A 23,963-nucleotide genomic window follows, 5' to 3' on the forward strand; every position below is an offset into this window, starting at 1 on the left:
TGTAGCAGTAAACTGTAAAACATAGTTGGGAGACAAGTGTATATCGGTTCTCAACTTCAGAGAAGAGTGTAAAAGGTGTTTGTACAATGCGGGGAAGTCCCGTAAATAGAGCAGAAAGCCAATTATAGGGCACTGCAAGAAACCACTAGGAATTCAGTGGAAAATAGCAGTAAATTGGACAGAATAGTTAGAGAACAAGTGGAAAAGACTTCTCAATGTCAGGATATAGAATAGAAAGGGTTGTGTACAATGCGGGAAATCCTTGAAATAGAGTAGTGGTCGGCAAACTCATTAGTCAACAGAGCCAAATATCAACAGTACAACGATTGAAATTTCTTTTGAGAGCTGAAAACCGACTTCTGCGCATGGGCCACAAAGTTTCAATCACACTGTACGTGCGCACCCACACGTGGTATTTTGTGGAAGAGCCACACTCAAGGGGCCAAAGAGCTGCATGTGGCTCGCGAGCTGCAGTTTGCTGACCACTGAGCAATCTAATGAAGAAAAGAGACCCTGGCTGTCAAATTCAAGATTCCTGAGAATGAGGTGACCACAGTATTGGTCTGACTGCAATGTGGGAAGCCTGGGAGGGAAGGCGTCTCCTTGGGGAGAAGGGCCGCATTCCTGGGCAGGGACAAGACAACACACACATCTTTTTGTTCACGGAGGAAAAACTGGCCAGTGAAGAATGGGACAGAACAGTGGTTGGCAAACTCATTAGTCAATAGAACGGCAAACCGCGGCTCCCGAGTCGCAGTTTGCCGACCACTGGGATAGAAGGTCAGTGCCTCTGGTGTCCTTAGTGGTTGCCAATTTTCCACATATGAAGATGTAGGAATCTATGTGGATCTCCATGTGGTTTGAACATGTGACTGTTTACTAGTATACTTACACGGTGTGTCAATGTGTGTCATTGACCATTCACAGAGGAGTGGAGGCCAAGTAACTCTAGAAAAGTCAGATCAAAGTGAACCACTCATTTGTTTTCTCTAGAAATTATTTGATATTGAAAATCACCTTTTAATTATTAGTTTTAAACAAATAGAAGGCATTTTATTATTGTTGTTGTTGTTGTTAGCATTACTCCCTTTTATCTGCTTAGATAATAAGTTGTTAAATCAAGTGTCAGTGTGCTTCTATTTTGAAATGCCCTGACCATTAGGTGTGGACCTTGAATAAAAGCTGCCAGCCGGTTGGTCTCCAGCTGCAGCGTTTGGTACAGGCAGCCTGCACTGAACTCAGGACCCAGGACCATGGCAGCACCTGGCTGGTGTATATCCTCACATTAATCTCACTGACTCGACTTTGGCCAGGCAAACATGGCAAACACGTATGCTCATCCTAATTAACTAGCGGTCAGCGTCCACATTATAACCCATGATTTTCATTTAGAAGCAACCCCATTTGAAATCTAGTTAGAGAAAGTAGAATCTTTTAACATATATATATATATATATATATATATATATATATATATGCTATTTTGCTGGAATCCAGGAAATGAATCCAGCATTCCAAGACCATACATTTCATCTGCTATAATTCTACTTGTCTTCTCTTTATTACTTTATTACCTTTTATCTTATTTCTATTTATTTTTGCTTGCAAATTTAAAAAAATAGACAGAAGGAAAAAATACTTCCCTTCAACATCAAGGGAGCTTTCCAACTTTAACCATAGGGATATATATTTATTTATGTTATATAATCTTTTTTGACATTATAAAATTTCCACAAAATTGGAGATTCATAAACTATAAAAACCTATTCTAATTTTATCCACATTTTGAGACCTTTCTATGACTTTGGAAATGGGTCTGAAAAACTTAAAGTTTCCATGAATTTCAATGAATTAGAAATACTGCAAACATAACCTTCTTTTTCATTTTTTTCAGGATTTAAATTTGGGTGACCCATGAGAGAAATAGGGAAGAAAGAATGGGAGGTATGACTCAAATGAGAATACTATATCTTAGAAGTTAAACTTATACTACATTAATTCATTTATGATTTCCTACTAATCCCTGTCCTTGCTCATTTGCTTAGTAAATCATTTTAAATGATAAACTAATATCATAAATTTACATATTGATACAATGATAATATTGCCACTCAAAGAGAAATAATGTGTTTTCCAAAGCTTATGTTTATATATTTTTTCTCTTTGTGTGTATAGTCAAAAATCTAGACTACTAGTACACATGTTTCCAATTATATAAATTTAAGACTCTGTAACATTTAAATGTCAAGTGGAAATTTTCTAAAAGTTTCTACGTGCAGCTGGATTTATATATTAATTTTTCAATGTCAACTTCAGCAGAGCTGCCAGTAATGTTATGCAAGATTCATTTGGCACTTAGCATATTAATATCATTCTGTAAGTAATCTTGATATTTAAAGGAAAATCAAAATTCTCTGACAATAAGCAATAATAACAAAATAAAAAATCCTCACTATACCAAATACTAAGGTATGTCTGCTAAAATATATATAATATTGTATTTACCCTTAAATCACAGACTGCATATTGAATCTGCTGATCATTGCAGTGGGAATGATCATTGTACATTACTAGAGACCCGGTGCACAAAATGCGTGCACTCAGGGGGCGGGGCGGTGGTTTCTCGGCCCAGCCTGTGCACTCTTGCAGTCCGGGAGCCCTTGAGGGATATCTGACTGATGGCTGTCCTGATCCCGGCACCGCCGCTGCACTTGTCAGCCATGAGCCCGGCTTCTGGCTGAGCGGCACCCCCCTGTGGGAGCACACTGACCACCAGGGGGCAGCTCCTGCATTGAGCATCTGCCCCTTGGTGGTCAGTGCGCATCATAGTGACCGGTCATTCTGCCATTTGGTTGATTTGCATATTAGCCTTTTATTATATAGGATAATGAGAATTTTAGCATCCCTTTGTCCTTGAAATCTTCTGAGATGACTATATTTATTTAGGAACTTTCCCATCAATACATGTTAGTTATAATGTTTTCCAAGAAACCTCTAAAGGCAGCAATTTTCAGGAATTTGGTAAAGGAGTGTATATGGACAACTAAGACATTTTCAAAAGGTTTTATTCAAAGACTAGAGGCCCGATACACGAAATTTGTGTAAGGGGCTCAGCCCTCACAGCCCCGGCTGGCCCTCGCAGCCCCTCACAGCCCCGGCCGGCCCTCGCAGCCCCTCGCAGCCCCTGGCAGCCCCTGGCAGCCCCTCGCAGCCCCTGGCAGCCCCTCGCAGCCCCTCGCAGCCCCTGGCAGCCCCTCGCAGCCCCTCGCAGCCCCTCGCAGCCCCTGGCAGCCCCTCGCAGCCCCGGCCGGCCCTCGTAGCCCCTCACAGCCTCGGCCGGCCCTCGTAGCCCCTCGCAGCCCCGGCCGGCCCTCGTAGCCCCTCACAGCCCCGGCCGGCCCTCGTAGCCCCTCACGGCCCCGGCCGGCCCTCGTAGCCCCTCACAGCCTCGGCTGGCCCTCACAGCCCCGGCCGGCCCTCGTAGCCCCTCACAGCCCCGGCCGGCCCTCGTAGCCCCTCACAGCCTCGGCTGGCCCTCACAGCCCCTCACAGCCCCAGCCGGCCTTCGTAGCCCCTCACAGCCCCAGCCGGCCCTCACAGCCCCTCACAGCCCCGGATGGCCCTTGTAGCCCCTCACAGCCCCTTACAGCCCCGGCCGGCCCTCGTAGCCCCTTACAGCCCCGGCTGGCCCTCGCAGCCCCTCACAGCCCCAGCCGGCCTTCGTAGCCCCTCACAGCCCCAGCCGGCCCTCACAGCCCCTCACAGCCCCAGATGGCCCTCGCAGCCCCTCACAGCCCCGGCCGGCCCTCACAGCCCCTCGCAGCCCCTCGTAGCCCCTCGCAGTCCCTCGTAGCCCCTCACAGCCCCGGCCGGCCCTCGCAGCCCTGGCTTTGTCTGGGAAGGTCATCCTGACAGTCATTCTGCTGTTCGGTCTAATTAGCATATTAGCTCTTTATTATAAAGGATAAGAATGTGTAAAGTCTTCTGGATGCAATTTTGCTTTCCATGATCTGCTCAAGGTCATTATTAGTGACAAGAATATTAACAAAGTTTTCCATTGACAAGATGCCATGGAGATCTATAATTTTTAGATAATCAAATAGTCCCCAATAGCTCCTACTTAAAGATGATTAAGGATATGCGTGAAATGATTACCATAGAGACCTTTCATCAAGTAATCCACAAAATATGTGAAGAAAACAGGAAGAATTGCCGATCTGAAATGCACCACCAAATTGGTTCCGAGACAGACATGGGCTTCTCAACAAACTTAACAGCTTTAGATATTCTTGAACTGTCTTCTTCCTAGATTTAAACACCTTTATACTTATTGTTGCTCCAAAGACCCTATATTCCTTCAGTCCAGAGAGAATGTATGTGTATCTCTGTACATGAGAGACGATTTGATTAATTCACCAATGTGCCTACGGTGGGGGTAGGAGTTAAATTGTTATGAAATAGTCAATAAAATCCTTCAACTTGTTTAAATAAAATGTTTTAATATAATTTAATTTATGGGCCACACTAGACTGTAAAGCATCTTTAAGAGGTGGGACTTTTTAAGTTATCTATGACACCAGCAACCAGCATCCATCAATCTTACCTGCTAGGCTCATCTTGACTGTGGAGGTAATAATTCATGCTATTCACCAAAAAGCTAAACAAACGACTGTACAAGGATTTGGCCAGGAGATCCCGGTAAAATTCAGCCATCTCTATAGTATGCCGCCGTGTGATCATATCTCCTGGAATAGTGGAGAGAAGAGGCCTAAGAACAAGGGTTCCTCTCATTTTAAAAGCAAGCAAAACTGCATATCCTATTCATCCCTCACACCCCCACTAAACCCCAGAAGATGTTGAAAAATATACTAAGATTCTAATAAATGCATTCTCTGTCAATTATTACATAAAATGTTTCCCTGACATGTGTCATATACATTGCATCTTATTTGTTACAATTGTTGACCATAGCTTTTGACCTTTTGCAGACTGTTAATTTCCTTTCTCTTAGGGAACCAACTCTTTGAAGGGCCCCTCTTAACAAGTTTCCTGCTAACAGCTCACTGGTTTGGATACTGAATCATCCCCAAGGCATTTGGAAACCTGGCCATCTGGAAAATTAGTCATATTTTAAATATTTTCAAAGAAATGATCCAACTAACCAAAATGTGGGTCTGGAATGTGGGAACTAGATTGGGCCTTAAGGGAGAAATTTCTGTGTCATTCTCAAAGAGATGGCAATTGAAACCTTGAATAATAAGATTTTTAGAAGAGAACAGACTAGAAAAGAAAGCAAAGAAAAAAAAATAAATGAGGATGTTTTGGAATTGAGCCTATGACAGCATTTATGCTAGAGCATGGGAAGGAAATGGGAATGTCATGTTCATACTTTGTAGTCTTGACCAAAATGGCTAATCACTGCAACTTAGGCTGAGCAGGGAGATAAATGATAGCATGAAGACCATGTGAAATGAAGGTTAAGCTGTCAATCACAGAAATGCACGTAAGGGAGCTGAACTGCTTCAGAGGCGGGTTGAAATTAGCAAACAAACAAACAAAACAATAGCAGGTAATTAAGAGTCAGGGAGCTATGAGTTCAAGGCCACGGGGATGGAACAGCACACAATGGCAGTGAAAGCCATGTGCCATCTATAATGTTACAGAATTGGGGTCTCTAGAGTCAGCATGATTATGGGCTCTAATGCCACACCCACCTGGCAGGTGTGTAAGGAGATGAGGGCAAGTGTAAGCAGAGGAACCTGCATATATTAAATTATAGATATTAATGGAGGGTTCAATTTCTCATTGAGAAGTCATGAGAAAAAAACAAGGCATTTGGATAACTTCTAGAAACTTAGTGTGGATGGATGCAAGAAGACCAGTGGGAAAATGACTAAAAATGAAGCATAAAAGTTAGGTATGGCCCAAGTAATAAAGGATCTCTTGTGCTGTCCTAAAGTGACAAGTTTAACTCTAAAGATGTTGGAAAATCTTCCAAAGACTGTTCCCATGGATGAAGTAATGTCTGCAGAAGGATTATACCTGAAAGCAGTGTGAAAAGAAGGCAACATGAGATGAGGAGAAGATAAGAGATGAAGGAGACCGTTCCTGCCATATTCTGGAGAAGGAATGATAAATTAAGGAAATGGTGATAGAAATGAAGGGAAGGCAGTAAGAATGACAGCTGTTTATGGAGTAGAGCTGGAGTGTGTCTGATCTACTCAGTGGAGAAGGAGGAGGAAGAGGTATCAAGAATGACTTTTGGACAACTGAGTGGATAAGGGGCAGATCCACAGAGTTCAGAAACATGGAAGGGAACTCTAGATATGAGGCAGAAATTTATAAGTCACATACCTAAACACCTGCAAGTAGGTCCAATAGGAACAGAGGTAAGAAGAATAGTGATTTAGAGTAAAAAGATCAGGTGGATGGTGAGTCTTCAAAATTACCATACAGAGGAAGGTTGGAAAGGCAATGATTTATAGTGAATAACTGAAGAGGATGGAGGAAAACCACTTTCCTTGCCCCTTGACTAGAGATGCATAAAGCAGAGAGACTTATTCTGGGAATTAGATAACATTAGATTCTAATTCCAAAAAAATGCCATTTCTTAATGTTTACAAAGTTCTTTAACATCTTTGAATCTTAGTTATGGAAATGAAAATGCCCACCTCTTAGAAACCTGTCAGAATTTTTAAATATCCCCACATTTATAGTGGTTGTTACTATTCTTGTCGTAAGTGCCCAATAAATGGAAGCTATTTATTATAAGTATTGACATGGAGGGAAAAAGATGCTCTTCACTGAAGAGGACAGTACGGCACCACATACACACAGGGATCCAATGTTTTCATTAAATCAATGCTCTTGGGTTGATGACTTTGTCTAAAATGACTGATTAGCTAGAAAGGGTGACCAATTAATCAAAACGGTCTCTGAAAAGCTCTAAGAGTTTACAATATATAGTCAGATCAAGTGACCAAACAGGTTTTCAATGCTTTTCTCATTTGGCATTCAATTCACAGAAATCGTTTCACTGAGTGGGGAAAGGTAAGTTTGTATTTATTTTTTTGTATTTCAAAGAAGACCAGGGTTGCACAAAGGTGAAAGTCAGAATATTGGAAAAACGTACCTTTAAAATATTGAATATCAGTTGTTAGAGCAGATACCAGTTCATCTGCTGAGACTTGTAACATCCCAGCCACTACAATTAAAGCAGCGTGGAAAACTAAAATTAGTAATTTTTTTTGATAGAGAGAACATTGTATTTGATGGTTGATTTATGAGCTTTACACAGACCCATTAGAAAATGTGTGTATTAAAGAAAACTAAACAACCAACTTGTCAAATTCAACTAAAGAAACAGCCTGTAAGTAATCAAAGTGTTAATGAGTGTTAATGGGCTCCTGCATTAAGTCACAACAGTTTTTTTCTCTCCTTTCCCTCACAAATAGATATGGAGGTTTTCTCCCAATTCCTGATTAAAGGACTTTGATATGAGGTGAAGATATACTGGTCATTGACAATCTGCGGTTTTAAGGTATTTTAGAGAAAAAACAAAACAAAACAAAAAAACATACTGGGAGTGACTAATAGGTAACTTCAAAGGAGAGAGATTTTTGGCAAGATCTTTGCGGGAAAGTAATTATATTCGGTTTAAAAATGCTTAGCTAATAACATGCCCCCAAAATATACTGGGTGGCGGGGGTGGGGGTAGAGAATAGTTAGAATATAAATAAACCCAAGTATGTGCCAAAGAATCAACCTGTTAACATGGTGGGAAGCAGGAGAACATAAATGTACATCTTGTTATTCATTCCTGTAACCATTTATAAAAAAGAACAAAGTTACAGGGTTGTTTTCCCCCCTCACCATTCTCACTGAATTCTCTGGAGTTTATTCCACCTGGCTTTTCTGTACTGTGTCTCCATCTACTGGCAGGTCTGCAAAATTGCACATGCATTAGGTCTGTTCCACTGACCTTGTTCTAGGAGCTGGAGGTCGGAAACAAATGCAGAGTCCGCCTCGGTCAGAGCTGTGAACCGAATGTCTCCAACGTGTAATATTGCTGCTAGAATCACAAGCAGATTCTCCACTTCCTGTGCATTTTACAAATAGAGAAAAGGAACAGGGTTGCTTAGAAGAAAATAGACTTAAAGAGTGAAACCCTTTAAAACCCTAAAAGTAGGTTTTAAAAATGATGTTAATGTGGTCAACTGTTCCTATTCTACATAAGGAAAGAAATTATTGCATAACACATTTCAGTACTTTCACTACGACTTACAGAGAAAAATAAAGATCTAATGATAATGAATACTTCTCCACAAAAATACCTAAATGATGTCTGACTGTCTTAAAGTTAAAAATAAATTTCAAAAACAATTTTTAATGATATTAGTAGGCTTGTGATTTTTCAGATCTCGAATGTTCGAATCTCTAGTTCAAAATTAAAATCTCATAGTTCAATGCTCGTTTCCTGTAAATCAATGTTTCTGTTCCTTAAACAAAAGAGTGTGAGGAAGTGATGGTCTGACGTGCATTGCGTTTCCATAAAAGTATCAGAATGAAAACTGAATCATTGTGTAGTGGTGGTCTGACTGGCTGGACGTCCCTGGGAAGGTCAGGTTCACATGTCCTCCCAGGGCTGGCACGGAACTGTACAGGGAGGCTAATCAGACCTCCCAGCCACTGTGGCTGCTTCGCTAGGGAATGTGGGCCATGGTGTCCATCTTCTAGTACTCTCCCTCATGAGATAAATTGTCATTGTGATTATAGAATTTTTTTACTTCTCCTAGAAAATTAAGGGAGGCATGATGAAAACAACTGCCTAGACAAATAAAATGCTAATTGCTTTTTAAAGGTATTTTAAGGAAAACTCAGAAAAAAATGAATTTGGCAAGAGCTATCTCTGAGCAGAAGGTAGCAGGAAGAAAAGGATGTTTGCTGAGAGAAAATATCTGAGAATCTGGAACGCTGCATAAAGAAAAAAATACCTTAAATTTGGTCTTGGACAGTCATTTTGTGGTAAGAATGAAAAGTCAATAAAATGCTGTAAGCTAGAACATGCTTTTCTAGAATAATATGTACTTAGTGTGATGGTATCAATAGTAAAACTGGTCAAGTTCCATAAAGGGCAAGTGTCATAACCTTTTAAAGTTTTATTTATTTTCCTAACCTGCAATTTGGAAATCGAAAGCTCCTGCCTGTGGAAGTTTTACTAAGAACTATTCTTATTTTCTTTATAAATATATAGTTGAAACAATATACTCCATGGGACTTCATGAATTTCTCCAGAACCTCTACTTTCATCATAAGACATCATTTGATCATCTTTTAAATGAGGGCATTGATAACAATGATCACTGAGTCATTTTTAGGTTAGCACTCTATGATTTCAGCACAACCTAAAAATGGCTTTTGGTAGCTCCCAAATCATAAATGAGTGTGTTTCAAATTTAATTCATTTATGCTTGTTTAAGTAACACTTTACCTCTTACACTACCTGACAACTCCCCCCACCTTTTTTTTTTTTTTATTGATTTGAGAGAAAGAGGAAGGGAGAGGAATGGACAGAAACATCAATAAGCTGCCTCCTGCACACCCCTTACTGGGGACCGAGCCTGCAACATAGGCATGTGCCCTGACCAGGAATCGGACCCATGACCTCTTGGTTCATGGGTTGTTGCTCAACCATTGAACCATACTGGCTGGACTCCCTTGACCTTTTAATAAATCTAGTAACTCGTTAAATGTTCTAGCCCCGCCGTGAGATAGGCACTTCTGGACACACCCACAGGAAGGCTTTGCTCTCCCCGCAAGGATCTTACAGTTTAGTGGTGGAGAGTGGAGGTGTGAAGGCTAGCCTTAACATGAATTAAAGTGCAGTAAATATTCTGACAGGGACGCAAATAAACTACTCTGGGAGAAGGGGGCACCTTAAGCAACACTCCACCTCCTTGCTGGCAGGCTAGGCTGGTGGTGATGGAGGGAAGAGGTGAAGGTGCCTTCGTGAACAGACCTCCCAAGACCACAATCACTTACAAGGTCTTGATTCAAGGCCCTTGCCCGCCTAGAAATACCTTCCTTCCAATCGTATTGGACATGATGTAGCCCTATGAAGTAGACTCAATTGTCATTATCCCAGTCTCCCCAAAGGGTCAAGATGAAGGGGTCATCTTTTATTAAAATGCCCATATTTCTTCTACTAAAAAGGTTGTTGGGATTCCCGATTTGCTATCTTAGGTGGAAGGTATATTTTGCTTGCCCTGCCTTTAAGGATCCATCATGGATTTTTAAAGCCCTGTTTCCAAGCACCTGGTACTTTGGCAGAATGGTTCCTTACCCACCTCTACATCCCAGTTTCCTATAAGACAGCAGACATTTCAGGCCATGGAGAAAGGGCAGAATGACAAAAAATTCAACAGCAGCAAGTGTAAAGATAGGAAAGTGCAAGGGGATAGGAGTTAGTAAAAGACAAATACATAGATTGGATGATCAGAGAACCAAAAAAAAAAAAAAAAAATGCCATATGATTGCCCTTCTCAGAATTCCAATCACTAATGGGGTAAGGGTGGAGTAAAGCAAAGGGCCCAGAGCTAATTCATTTAGGGTGAGTCCCCATCTCCTTCCCCTCCCTTTTTGGCACCTTCCCACCCCTTCCTACCCATTCACTGCCTCATTTGCCTTATCTATGTGGGCAAGAGAAAAACAGACAAATACCCAAAGCAATTAAGTTAGTGGTTTAAGAAAAAGAAAAATAACATTTAAAAATCTATGACTAAATTTGGGCTCCTGGGCTACTGGCATACCAAAGTTACCCATGCAATCTCATATCAATTGTTAATGAGGAACTGGCCATAATTCAAGAGAACACCATATTTAATAAGGGGAAACAGATAATGTGTAAGGCAAAGAGATTTGGAGGAATTCTGAGAAGTCACAAGGCTTAGATCATTTCATATTTCTTCTTCTCTAGACCTGTGCCATACAATTCAGTAACCATTCACCACATAATACCATTTCAATTTAAATTCATTAAAACAATGAAAAATTAAAAACCCATTCCCTCACTCTCATTAGCCACATTCCAAGTGTCCAGTACCCACAGGTGACCAGGGCTACCATACTGTACAACACAGATCCAGGACATTTATATGATCCTAGAAATTTATACATGTTAAATTATATTCCTCAGCTTCATAATGCTTGTATGTGTTCGGTGATTCTTTTAAAATACAAAAAAAGGATAACAATATCGTGACTGCTCAGGGGATGGGGTAGGAGGAGGTAGTAGAGGGTTTAGGTGGCATAAATAGTGATGAATGAAAATTTGACTTGGGGTGGTGAACACACAATACAGTGTACAGATGATGTGTTGTTGAACTGTGCAACTGAAACATGTATAGTTTTGTTAACCAGAGTCACCACAATAAATTCAATTAAAAGGGGTGAAAAAGCTTTATATTGTTCAGGAAGATATTGTAATACAGTGATTCTCACCAATAACCAGTTCTTTCAGATCTTCCAATTTTCTCTTATGTGTGTCAATGTAAAGTTCTTTTCATCTGTGTGGCTCACATGGTTCATTTGGGAGAAGGTCTCCTTGGCTACCCTCTGGGAAGTAGCAGCCCCTCCTCTTGTCACTCCCTATGGGTCATCACAGTACCTATGGCCTGACCACCTTGTGTATGTCTATTTCCCCACTAGAATGTAAACTCCAGGGGCAGAGATCAGATTGGGGTTTATTCTCTGCTGACTCACCAGTGTTTGCAACCACATCCGGAATGTGATAGGGACTCGGTACAAGTTTTTGAAAGATTAACTTTAATAAATTAGTGCAAGGTTGTTTTCTCAGTGTAATATTTATAACTCACCACGTTACTGAAGCCAACTACATTCAGGGCTTGTTTCAAAACAGCAAACCTCTCCCTGTTCAGGGAATGTTCTGCTGTTGATACATCATCTCTCAGGGTCTGGTTCAAATACCTGTTAAGATGAAGAGCACATAGCATTATAGCTTGGCTCCTGGTCAAGCTGCAGTGGTTAAAAGTCACTTCGGCCATAGCTGGCCTCCAGAATAATGGAAATCTCCTGGACATGGCGCACCCATGTGTTTATAAAGCTCGGATACATAATAGCACATGATGTTTCAGGAAGGAAACAAAAATGGTTCTTGTTGTACCAGAACATATTTACACTGTTTTACTTGGTTCTCACCTTAGCTTCACCCTTCCTTCTGAAAAGAGAAGGTCACGGTGTTTTATGTATTTCACACAGAAATTTAGTGGGTCCTATCATACACGGTATAATTAATTTGTTTATCAAAGGGTGTTAATTTAAAGTAATTTGTTATTTCTTCTTGTTGGTATCTTTTAATTAGGAAGTGGTTGGTTAAGTCATTGATTTATTCCTTTCATTCAACAAACACATAAGAATCACCTACCAAATATACAATGCTAGCCAGCTGAGGATATGAAGATAAAGAGCTCATCCCTGGAAGCTCAACAGCCAAAACAAAAATATGTATCCAGGGCACGGACAGGAGAAGAGGTAGCTATAGCACCTTATGGAAGTAGAACAATAGAGATGAATGGGAGGGGTTAGTAAGTGGCCCAGGAGGGGACCAACCTAGAAGAACATGATGAGGAATGGCTATAGGAGAGAAAGAAGCTTTGGTTTCAAGAACTGACACTTCAATAAGAATCTGCCAAACAAATTTTTAAGGACGTTCATTAAAAATTAGCAACACATACAAAGGAACACAGGATTGAGTGTGCATGATGTATATGGGAATCTTGGGAAGATCAGCAAAATTGGAGTCTATGGTGACAGGAGCAGAGATGGATGAGGTTGGACACATAGCCAGAGTTTTGTATGCCTTGCAGAAGAGTTTCAACTATGTCTTGGAGGTAATGGGTAGTGCTAATGGTCATGAAACAAAGAAATGACATGAGCAAATTGTTGTTTCAGATAGAACATTCTGGTGTCCCAGTGAACGATTACCTGGAAAGATATAAGGCAACTAAGAGTGCTAGGTGATCTAGTGAGAGACCACCAGTGGCGAAGAAAAGAAGAAGATATAGAGAGACATCGAGGAGGCTGAATTTGCAGGATGAGGGGGCAGAGTGGATACAGGGGGGAAGAGAAAGGAGATGTGTCAATGATTGCCTTTCAAGTTTCTATCTGGGGAAAAGAATGGACTGTGGACTCATTCAACCAAAGAGTGTTCTCAAAAGGAAGAGGAAGTTTCTTGACAGAAAAAGTCTTATATTTTATGTTAGTCCTGTTGACTTTGAACGTCTTTTTAAAGTTCAAGTGAAGTTCAAAGAAACAATTGGCCTTAGGGACCTGAAACTCAGAAAAAATTAGAGAATAAAATCTGAAAATCATCAACATGCAAAAAACCATGGAGGGAATGAACTGGAGATGCTAAAATTTTAAGGGTGAAGAAAGATTTGAGTGTTCAGGACGGGAGTAGGGAAATTAAATGTAATCAGTCATCAAAATAAAGAGAGCACATATTTAGAAGATTGACTGATATTGACAGAAAATAAACCATTGTCAAAGTAAACAGTTGAGGCGGACATGGACTGCAGACTGTGGTGTGGAAGTGGGCTGTGTGCGAACTTCTTTTTCTCAACGGTGCCTGTGAAGGATAGAGATAAAGCAGTCCAGTCTCTGGGGTGTGGAGTGGGAGAGACCAGAATAATTATATGCTGAGATAGAAACACATAAAGACGGGATAAAAAACTAAGAGAAAGGGAGTTTTTGGGGAGGTGTGGTGAAGAGAAGGAAGTTGCTGAGAAAGGGAGAGGGTTTGAATCAGGACTACAGTGGAGGGTGAGTTTCCCACTGCGAAAGGTGAGGAAACGGGTCCAAAGGTGGTGGCATCTCAGGGGAGTAGAGGAACCACTGTTTCGTGGCTTCAGTTTTTCTAGTGAAGGTCTTATTGGTAAGAAATTATAACCACTCTCAATTCTCCTTATTCTCCTAACAGTTTTTACTTCAGTTAAATTCTGGGTAGAAGAAGCAATGTGAAATTAATCTTGGTAGTTGTAGACATGGCTTTTAATTATGTAATAGTCCAGGAGAAATTCAATCAAAATAGAGAATTTTAGAGGGCAGTTTGCCTGGTGGTAGGAATGATGCTTTGAAATTGCTCGTTCTCCTCTGTAGCCAGAACATTTGTTGGCATGAACATTATAAAAAATATAGAACTCAGTCTCTTCTACAAAACTTTTAAATTTCCCCCACTCTTCAATAGTATCTGGGATGATTTCACTAGAAATATCATTTTTAGTTACCAGAAAAGCTATCTTAAAATGAGAAGGTTAGTATAAAACATTAAGTTTATTTTTTGGAAATTAAAAGTACTCATATCCCTTTGACATCATTTAATAGCAAAACCACATACAAGGACAGAAAAATACTTGAAGAATACGCCTATTAAAATATTACAACTAAGATTCTGAAGACTCAGAGTTGAGTCCCTTTTGCCCCTTTCTGATGACATTTTAAACCTTTTATTATTTATAAAATGGAGAAAATAGATAAAAAATAAAATTTAAAAATTTTTCATTTTTAGTTCATGATGCTTTTATGAGGATGAAATAAGATATTGTGTGTGGTATGCTTTCTGTACTTGGCATGCAATGTACATGCAGAATATGAGTATTTCTTGGAAAGAAAATATTTTGCATATGTGGGGAGCTCTTAGTCAAAGTGCTCTGTGCAATGAAGCTTAGTTATCCGATCGTCTTGGGCTCTACAGTCGCAACCTACAGGTTGAGAACAGCTAGCAGGGTCACCTAAGACCATCAGAAAACACAGATATTTACATTATGATTCATAACAGTAGCAAAATTACAATTATGAAGTATCAAAAAAAATAATTTTATGGTTGGGGGTCACCACAACATGAGGAACTGTATTAATGGGTCACGGCATTAGAAAGGTTGAGAACCACTACTCTAGATGTTGTTTCTACCTTGGAGTACAAGACTGTGACATGTGGGCTGTATAATATTAAAAGTTATAGATGGATGTATACTGTTTGATTAATCCCATTCAAAGGGAAAAACAGTGGGAACTAAAGCCATGTGTTAAATCATTGACTGGATATTTTAAAAGCACTTCTTCAGTTAATCTCCACATTGATCATGACAAGAGCTTGTATTGTGCCCACTTGAGGTCTAAGGAAATCAAAACTTGTTTAACATAACCAGTGCAGTAATTAGCCAACCAACACATACTCTGTCCTAACTCCTCATTTCTTCTCAAGCTCAATTATAGTTTTCCTACAGGGGAGATGGGAGGGAAAGAGAGATTGTACAACCTCACTAGGCATCTTTCTAATTTATATATTTGCTTGAAAATGTGGGAGGACAAAAACTAAGCAGTGAAATTATTATGAAATATAGATATACTAGAGGCCCATTGCACAAAGATTCATGCAATAGGCCTTCCTTCCCCTGGCTGCTGGCATCGATTTTCCTCTAGCACCCAGGACCCAGGCCTTCGCTGTGGCTGCAGCAGAGAAGCCAAGCCTCTTCAGTCTTCAATATTTAGGCTTCAGTCGTCTTCAGTCTTCACTAGGGCCGGAGATTTCAGTCTTTGTTCCGTGCCTGCATGTGCAAATTAACCTTCCATCTTTGTTGGGTTAATTTGCATACTCACTCCTGATTGTCTGGTGGTCGTCGTGGAGGTATGGTCAATTTGAATATTTCTCTTTTATTAGTGTAGATTTTAATTGAATGAAAAATTTCATGAAGTTTGAAGATTTCACAAGATATTTCACTATTAATGTACTATTTTCTGACCCAAGTCTCTACTTGTTTTACTAGTGTAAATTGGGATAGCTCACAGCTCAGAGGAAGCCTGGGACATGCTGCAGAGCCCAGATTCCTCTCTGGCTGGGCCTCTCTGTCCCTGGGGAGGCCCCCAGTAGGATGTCCAGACATGATCTGAGCATCTTTGACATAAGACTGGAATTCAGTGATAGCTGGTTCAGTCCTGCTCCAATGACTTGCCTACCTCATTTATTAGTTCTAGAAAAGGTTTTTGTAGTTTCTTTGGTGTTTCATACTCTCTTTGTTTACCACATTTGATAGTGGTTTGGGTTTTTTTTTGTTTTTTTAGCAAGTTTATAAATCTCATTTTTATAGATCAGCATGAAAAAAAAAGCACACCTGCACCAAATATACAAATATCTTTGTTTTCATTTACAGGAAACAAAATAGCAAACCAAATAAAAATGTGTCAAAATTGGGCAGTGCAAAATTCTGTTTGGGCTTTGGATAAGGAAACATTTTCATTGCAAGTTAAATGTACTTAAAAAATTCAGTAACCACCAATGTTGACTATGTGCTATGTCTAATCAACTATTCCATTGTTCCAATTTGTTGACTGTCATGGCAAGTAGCATTCCAGGTGTATATCTTCCAAGGTAAGTCAAATTTATAGACAAAATCATGTGTGTACTGTGTGTGTGATTGTACTGTGTACGTGTGAATGTGTGTGTGAGTGTGTGCTGATACTTATGCTTTGTGGTAAAGAAAAGAAGATCCTGGACTAAGTTTTTTAGGCTCTTTGAGAACATATGGATAAACTTAAGTCGTGCACTAAATCACAGGAGAATTTTCCTTTGTTAACAAGAGTCCACAATGAAAACTCCTTGAGAATGTACTGCATAAAGGGACAAATTAAAACCGCTACCCCCTCGCCTATAGTGCCCCTCCTACATGAAGACTGGGAATTCAAGGTAGCATGATCTGAATATCAAATACAAACAATGGCCATTTGCAAAAACTCTACCTTGGCATTTCAAGGCCCATGACCCCCCTGGGGCCCCTGCCTGCTGTCTCCCAGTGTTGCATTCACACTGTAAACTGACAACCAGCAGATGAGTAAGTCCTGGAGATGTAGCACATAGCATAGTGATTTCAGTCAACAATGCTGGACTATTAATTTCAAAGTTGCTAGGTGACTAGATTATAATCATTCTCACCACAACAAAGAAATAATAATTAGGTGACAATTATTGCAGTATATAAATGTATCAAACCAATATGTTGTACACCTTAAACTTGCACAATGTTATACATCAACTATAAAGAAAGAAGAAAGGAAGAAAAGAAGAATGAAAGGAAGGGAGGGAGGGAGGGTGGGAGGGAGGGAGGGAGGGAGGGAGGGAGAGAGAGAGAGAGAGAGAGAGAGAGAGGGGGGGGGAAAGAAAAGAAAAGAAAAGAAAAGAAAAGAAAAGAAAAGAAAAGAAAAGAAAAGAAAAAAGAAAAGAAAAGATGGAAGGAGGAAGAGAGGGGGGGAGGGAGGAAGGGAAAGAGGGAGGGAGGAAATAACCAACTAAAAGAACAAACTAAAAACAGCTGCCCTGCCCACATTCACCAGTCACCACCACTCAGGGGCAGGAAAGCACTGCTTGGGTGTCTGCATGTGCCCAAGGCACACGGGGAATAAAGACTCACGTGTAAAGAAAAGATATATGATGTCCTTAAAAGCACGCGTGTGACCCGTTTACCAAGTCAGAGGCTCATAGACTATAAACAGGATGTTTTGCTCAGTGTTTATCAGAAGCATAAATACAAAAGAACAAGGTCTTCTCTCCTGTGGGCAAAGCTGCCTTGACTTGGGGACATTTAATATGTAAACAGAAACCAGGTAAGGCAAAAATCAAACAGTTGGCAACAATAAAGAGAACACTGTTTGCGATTTACTAATGGAGATGGTAAATTGCTGCTTCTTGCCCTCCCATCCCCACCTTACTCCTCAAAAGGAAATTCTGTTCTTTATTGTCTTGAAACTACCTGGAAAGTATTAACAAACTTTAAATCCTCCCTGCTCTCATCAAAATATGATTAAGAGTGTTATTAACATAGTTTCAAATACACAAATCTCCACCAATGAGAATGTTAATATGTTAACTGCAAACTGTTTTGTTTGGAAAGAGGAAACCCTGCCAGTGGTCTTCAGGAAAAGCACAGAATCGTTTAATAAATTCAGGAAAAGAACAGAATCCATTTAATAAATTATGCTTTCGGAGAGACTCTGGGTCTCGTGACATTCCCAGAATAGTTTGTCCATATTTTTCTAATCAGTCAGTATATTTCGTCAAAACATCTGGTGGAACAAATTAAACTCTTAGCATCTTTCAAATAGTGAGTGGATATGGTTAACTAACTTCTTTCCTGACCGTGTGTAATTCAGAGAGCAAGGGGTGGAGACACAGGAACCGAGTGGCTATGTCCTGCACCAAGGGCCTCGGACAAGTGTGGGGGGCCCACACCCCTGTCTGCATCCAGTCCTCACACCTGTGTCGGGCTTGGGCCCCTGCTGCCACAGGAACAAGCACCTTTTCCTTCTCACAGAGAACTGATAGTGCAAAGGGGAAAATGTTTTGCTCAGGATGTGATGTGTGGCTTGGTCTGGCTTTCATGAGCCTGTTTCTAACAATCCAAGGCCCAGAGCTGCATCAGTGAGGGGTGGTGGAGGAGGAGCTTTTTCTAATTCACCCCAAGTCAGTCCCAGGCTTGCTCCTGCTCTGTACATGGGGATGGGCATCATATACGCACATAGAAATACCAGTATGGGTCAGCCAAGCTTGAACAGGTGCTAACATCCCCCTCAGGGGAAATGGTTATGAAAAAGCATAGTGTAACATGTTGTGAAAGGTCACGTCTGTAACACTATCATGAAGTATAAACATAACCCTGTGTCTTAAATACTGACTCACGTAGGCAGGGGCATGGAAGCTGCTATAGTATGTAAACATTACAGAATAGGCCATTGTAGCACAGGAGCATTTACTGAGTTAATACTGATAGATGTGTTGTTTCCTGAGTTCTTCTGGGACCCACCAATGAACTTGCATCAGATGATTATGTACTGCTGGGCTGGTGTGGCTCGGGGGTTGAGCATAGACCTATGAACCAGGAGGTCACAGTTAGATTCCCAGTCAGGGCACATGCCCAGGCTGCAGGCTCAGTCCCCAGTAGGGCGTATGCAGGAGGCAACCAATCAATGATTTTCTCTCGTCATTGATGTTTCTTTCTCTCTCTCCCTCTCCCTTCCTCTCTGAAATAAAAAACAAAACAAAACATATATTTTTAAAAATGATTATGTACTGCTATCTCTGTGAAAAATACCGTGTTGATTGCAACCCACAAATATGTCAAGCAATTTCTTTCGATTTGGTAGGCATAAAAGGGAATTGTTATATCCTCTCAAATGATTTAATGCTAGTATCTACCCTGTTTCTCTCTCCTTTCAGTTTCACTATTAGGATACTCATAATGTCCAAATTTATTTCTCCTCCAATACCCTGTGGAAATTTGTCTAAGGGGGGTGATTCTACATTCACTGGGAATTTAAGAGGTGTTCCTTCCTCTCCATATTCCAACACCTCCAGCATCTAGAGATAAGCTTAGCTCACCTTATGCCCTGGGGCAGCACCAGGCTCCAGTTCCCTCCTTTCAAATCTTCCAAACACTGTAGGAGCCTGTGTCTCCAGGTACCCAGTCCTGCTTACCTCCAATCCATTTTCCACATTGCACTCAAAATTCTCTCTTCAGAATGGAAATTTAGTGAGCTCACTTCCCCAATCAAAGCCTTGCTCTTTTGTGAACTCCCCAGCACAGTTTGCCAGGGCCCACATCATCACATCCTGGGATTCCATAATTTCTTCAGCTTCTGGTCTTGAAGCCACTCCTCTCCTGTCCTCTGAGCTCTTGCCACATGGAACGTCCTTCCATCCCTCAGAGAGGCCCCATTCTCATCCACCTCTGTGCCCTCACTCCTTATTCCCTCCCCTGCCAACATGATCCCCATGCAAGACCCAATGAGCATTCTGGTAAATCCCATTGTTCTTCACAACCATTTCCTCTGGGAAGTCTTAGGCTGAATGCTCTTCCTATAAGCTCTCCCAAACTCTGCAGTCCCTCCACTACAGCACTTTACAAGACTCTATTAAAATCACCTGGACACGGATTCCCACCAGAAAGGCAAGACCAGCCTTTAAATCCCACCCATATGGAGCATACCAAGTAGTTGTCAATATAGACTGAAGACAATGAGTGTACACAATGAGCCCTCTGTCAGATTAATCTTCCCAAATTTTCTTGCCATCATGTCAGCTCTCTCCTCTACTCATAAACATTCCACCTAAATAATAAAACCTCCTACATGTTTTGCAGGACTCCCCATAACACAGATCCACCTCATCAAACCATTGTGATTTAGTGGTATTTTCCATATTGCATCCTCCTCACCACTGTAGCTGCCACCATAGGACTTAATATTAATCTGCTCTTTGCTCTTTGCCACCACCTCCCCCGCCAGGTTTCTTTTCCTGCTCATCCAGACCCATGAACCAAGGCCACACCAAGCACACATCCAAAACAAAACCTTTTTTAGCCCTAGCCAGTTTGGCTCAGTGGATAAGCACCGGCCCTTGGACTGAAAGGTCCTGGGTTCAATTCTGGTCAAGGGCATGTACCTCAGTTGTAGGCTCGATCCCTGGACCTGGTTTGGGCTTGTGTAGGAGGCAACCAATTGATGTCTCTCTCTCACATCCATGTTTCACTTTCTCTCTCTCTCTCTCTCTCTCTCTCTCTCTCTCTCTCTCTCCCTCCCTCCCTCTTCCTCTCTCTCCCCTTTCCTTGCATTTTCTCTAAATATCAATTGGAAAATATCCTTGGGTGAGGATTAAGAATAAAAACAAAACAAAACAAACAAACAAACAAAAACACCTTTCAGCAACACTCTTTGAGACTGTGAATTTTATGTGTCAATTTGGCTGGGCCACAGGGTGCCTAGATACTTATCAAACATTATTCAGAATATGTCTGTGAGAAGGTTTCTGGATGAATAGGTGAAATGAGTAAAGCAGATTGTCCTCCCTAATTTGATGGGCCTCATCCAGTTGAAAAACTGAAGAGAACAAAAAGGCTGACCTTCCCTCTTGTAAGAGGGAACAACTCCTGTCTGACTGAATTGAGCCAGGACATTATCTTCTTGCCTTCAGACTCAAACTGAAGCATCAGCTCTTCTTGGATGTGGTGCTGCTGGCTCTTGGACTGTAAATTACACCATAGGCTCCCCTGAGTGTCCAGCTTGCTGACTGCAGCTCTTGGGACTTCACAGCCTCCATAACTATGTAATAAATAAATCTCATATGTAATATATATCATATGTACATATATACATACACATATGCACATGTGTATATAAAAAATACATAATCTTCTATTAGTTCTTTTTCTCTAAAGAATCCTAAATAATACACTTTCCTTTCTCCACTTCACTTATTCACACATTTAAATATTTAACAGTTCTTATTTAACATATAAAAATTAAATGTCATGAAGGTATTCCCACGGGGGGGGGGGGGGGGGGGGAATGGCAGCGGAATAGACAGACATGTTCCGAGCCTTGTCCCAGAGCAGAAAGAAACAACAGCAGAGGGTTGCACGAGGAGTGTTTGTTGCAGAGGGTTGCACGAGGAGTGTTTGTTGGCAAGTTAAGGGACAGCTAAAATCCAGGAGAAGGTGGGGACTGCTAGACGGGGTTCCCCTGACCAGGCAGACCCCACTGTGGCTGGGTCCCCTCCCGGAGCTACAGGCTCGGACGCGGAGACTGTGCCATCTTGAAAGGGAAAGTGGAGCTTATCAAAGCCTGAAAATCCACAACCGCGGCACCCACCCAACAGCTGTGAGCCCCAGAACACCAGTCTCCAATTGGCACAAACACATGGATTCAGAGGAGGTCTACAATCCACTACGGACAGGAGAGAGAGAACTACATAAGCAGACATCCAGAGAAGAGAGACAATGGGGAGACAAAGTAATAGCCTGCATATGAAAGAAAAGCAGGCATCACCATAAAAGGAAGTAAACAAAATGGAGGCAAGCAACCTTCCAGAGAAAGAATTCAGAGAAATGGTCATAAAGTGGCTGAAAAGAATGGAAGACAAATTCGACAATATGAGTAAGAACTAAGAGGAAATGAAGAAGAACCAAGAAGAAATGAAAAATGACATCGCTGCTGTAAAGAACTCAAGAGAAAGCATCAAGAGTAGACTAGAAGAAGCAGAGGACCGCATCAGTGAGCTAGAAGACAAGATGGGAAAAAATGCCCAAAGTAGAGCAGTTTCTAGAAAAAAAAATTAAAAAGCAGGAGGAGAGTCTAAGGGAACTTTGGGACAACACGAAACAAAACAACATTTGCATAATAGGGGTTACAGAAGGAAAGGAAACTGAGCAAGGGATAGAAAACCTGTTTGAAGAAATAATGACAGAAAACTTCCCCGATATAGGGAAGAAAAAACCCACACAAATCCAAGAAGCTCACAGAGTCCCAAGCAAAATGAACCCCAAAAGACCAATGCAAAGGCACATTATAATTACATTGGCAAACACCAACGACAAAGTAAGAATCTTAAAAGCGGCCAGAGAGAGATAGAAATTTACCTACAAAGGAACCCCCATCAGACTAGCAACTGATTTCTCAACAGAAACTCATCAGGCCAGAAGGGAATGGAATGAAATATACAAAGTCATGCAAAGGAAGGGCCTGAATCCAAGAATACTGTACCCAGCAAGGCTATCAATCAAAATTGAAGGTGAAATCAGGAGATTCACAGACAAAAAATGACTAAAAGAATTTCTTACCACCAAATCAGCAATGCAAGAAATGCTAAAGAGTCTGCTGTAAAAAAAATAAAATAAAATAAAATTAAAAAAAATAAAAAAAAAATAAAGAAAGAAATAGGAAGTGAAGAAGGAACACAGGGGTAAAGAATAAAAATGGCGACAAATAAGTACCTATCAATAATAACTTTAAATGTAAATGGATTAAATGCCCCAATCAAAAGACATAGGGTAATGGATTGGATAAGAAAACAAGACCCACGTATCTGCTGTCTACAAGAAACCTACCTCAGAAAAAAAGATGCACACAGACTGAGAGTGAAGGGATGGAAAAAGGTCTTCCAGGCGAATGGAAATGAAAAAAAAGCTGGGGTAGCAATACTTATATCTGACAAATTAGATCTGAAAGTGAAGGGCATAACAAGAGATAAGGAAGGCCACTTCATAATACTAAAGGGAGCAATCCAACAAGAAGAAATAACTCTGATAAACATATACGCACCCAATACAGGAGCACCCAAATACATAAAAAATCTTCTGGAGGATATCAAGGGAGAGATTGACAGCAATACAATAATAGTAGGAGACTTTAATACCCCACTATCACCATTGGACAAATCCTCTAAACAAAAAATCAGCAAAGAAACATCAATCCTAAATGACTCACTAGACCAGATGGAATTAATTGACATCTTCAGAACATTTCACCCCAGAGCCACAGAATATACATTCTTCTCAAGTGCACATGGGTCATTTTCAAAGATAGACCATATGTTGGGACATAGGCAAAGTCTCTTCAAATTCAAGAAGATAGAAATCATATCAAGCATCTTCTCAGGTCACAGTGGCATAAAACTGGAAATCAACTACAATAAAAACAATCCAAAGAAATCAAACACCAGGAGACTAAACAGCATGCTATTAAACAGTGACTGGGCTACCAGAGAGATCAAAGAAGAAATAAAAAACATAATGGCAACAAATGACAATGAAAACACAACAATCCAAAATCTATGGGACACAGCAAAAGCAGTCTTGAGAGGGAAGTTCATAGCTCTACAAGCATACTGCAAAAAAGAAGAAACAATGGTAATAAATTACCTAACCCTAAAACTCAAAGAGTTAGAAAAAGAGCAACAAGAAACGCCCAGTGTAAGCAGAAGGAAGGAAATAATAAAGATCAGAGCAGAGATAAACGACATAGAGACCAAAGAAACAATACAAAAGATCAACAAAACCAAGAGCTGGTTCTTTGAAAGGATAAACAAGATTGGTGAACCTCTAGCTAGGCTCACCAAGAAGCAA

At 40.7% G+C, this 23,963-nt stretch overlaps 1 protein-coding gene across 1 annotated transcript in view; it reads right to left on the minus strand.

The window, feature by feature from the left end:
• The window catches only part of MYO16 (myosin XVI), a 435,293-nt gene that overhangs the window by 234,319 nt on the left and 177,011 nt on the right, over positions 1-23,963 (minus strand). Inside the window, exons 17-20 of the mRNA XM_080660342.1 lie at positions 11,874-11,985; positions 7,982-8,099; positions 7,133-7,204; positions 4,604-4,745 (exon numbers count right to left, since the gene is read on the minus strand). Coding sequence (XP_080516468.1) covers positions 4,604-4,745; positions 7,133-7,204; positions 7,982-8,099; positions 11,874-11,985 — 444 coding nt within the window. The remainder of the gene's footprint in view (positions 1-4,603; positions 4,746-7,132; positions 7,205-7,981; positions 8,100-11,873; positions 11,986-23,963) is intronic.

The sequence above is a fragment of the Plecotus auritus genome, assembly GCF_963455305.1.
Source record: "Plecotus auritus genome assembly, chromosome: 3".
Classification (NCBI taxonomy): Eukaryota; Metazoa; Chordata; class Mammalia; order Chiroptera; family Vespertilionidae; genus Plecotus; species Plecotus auritus.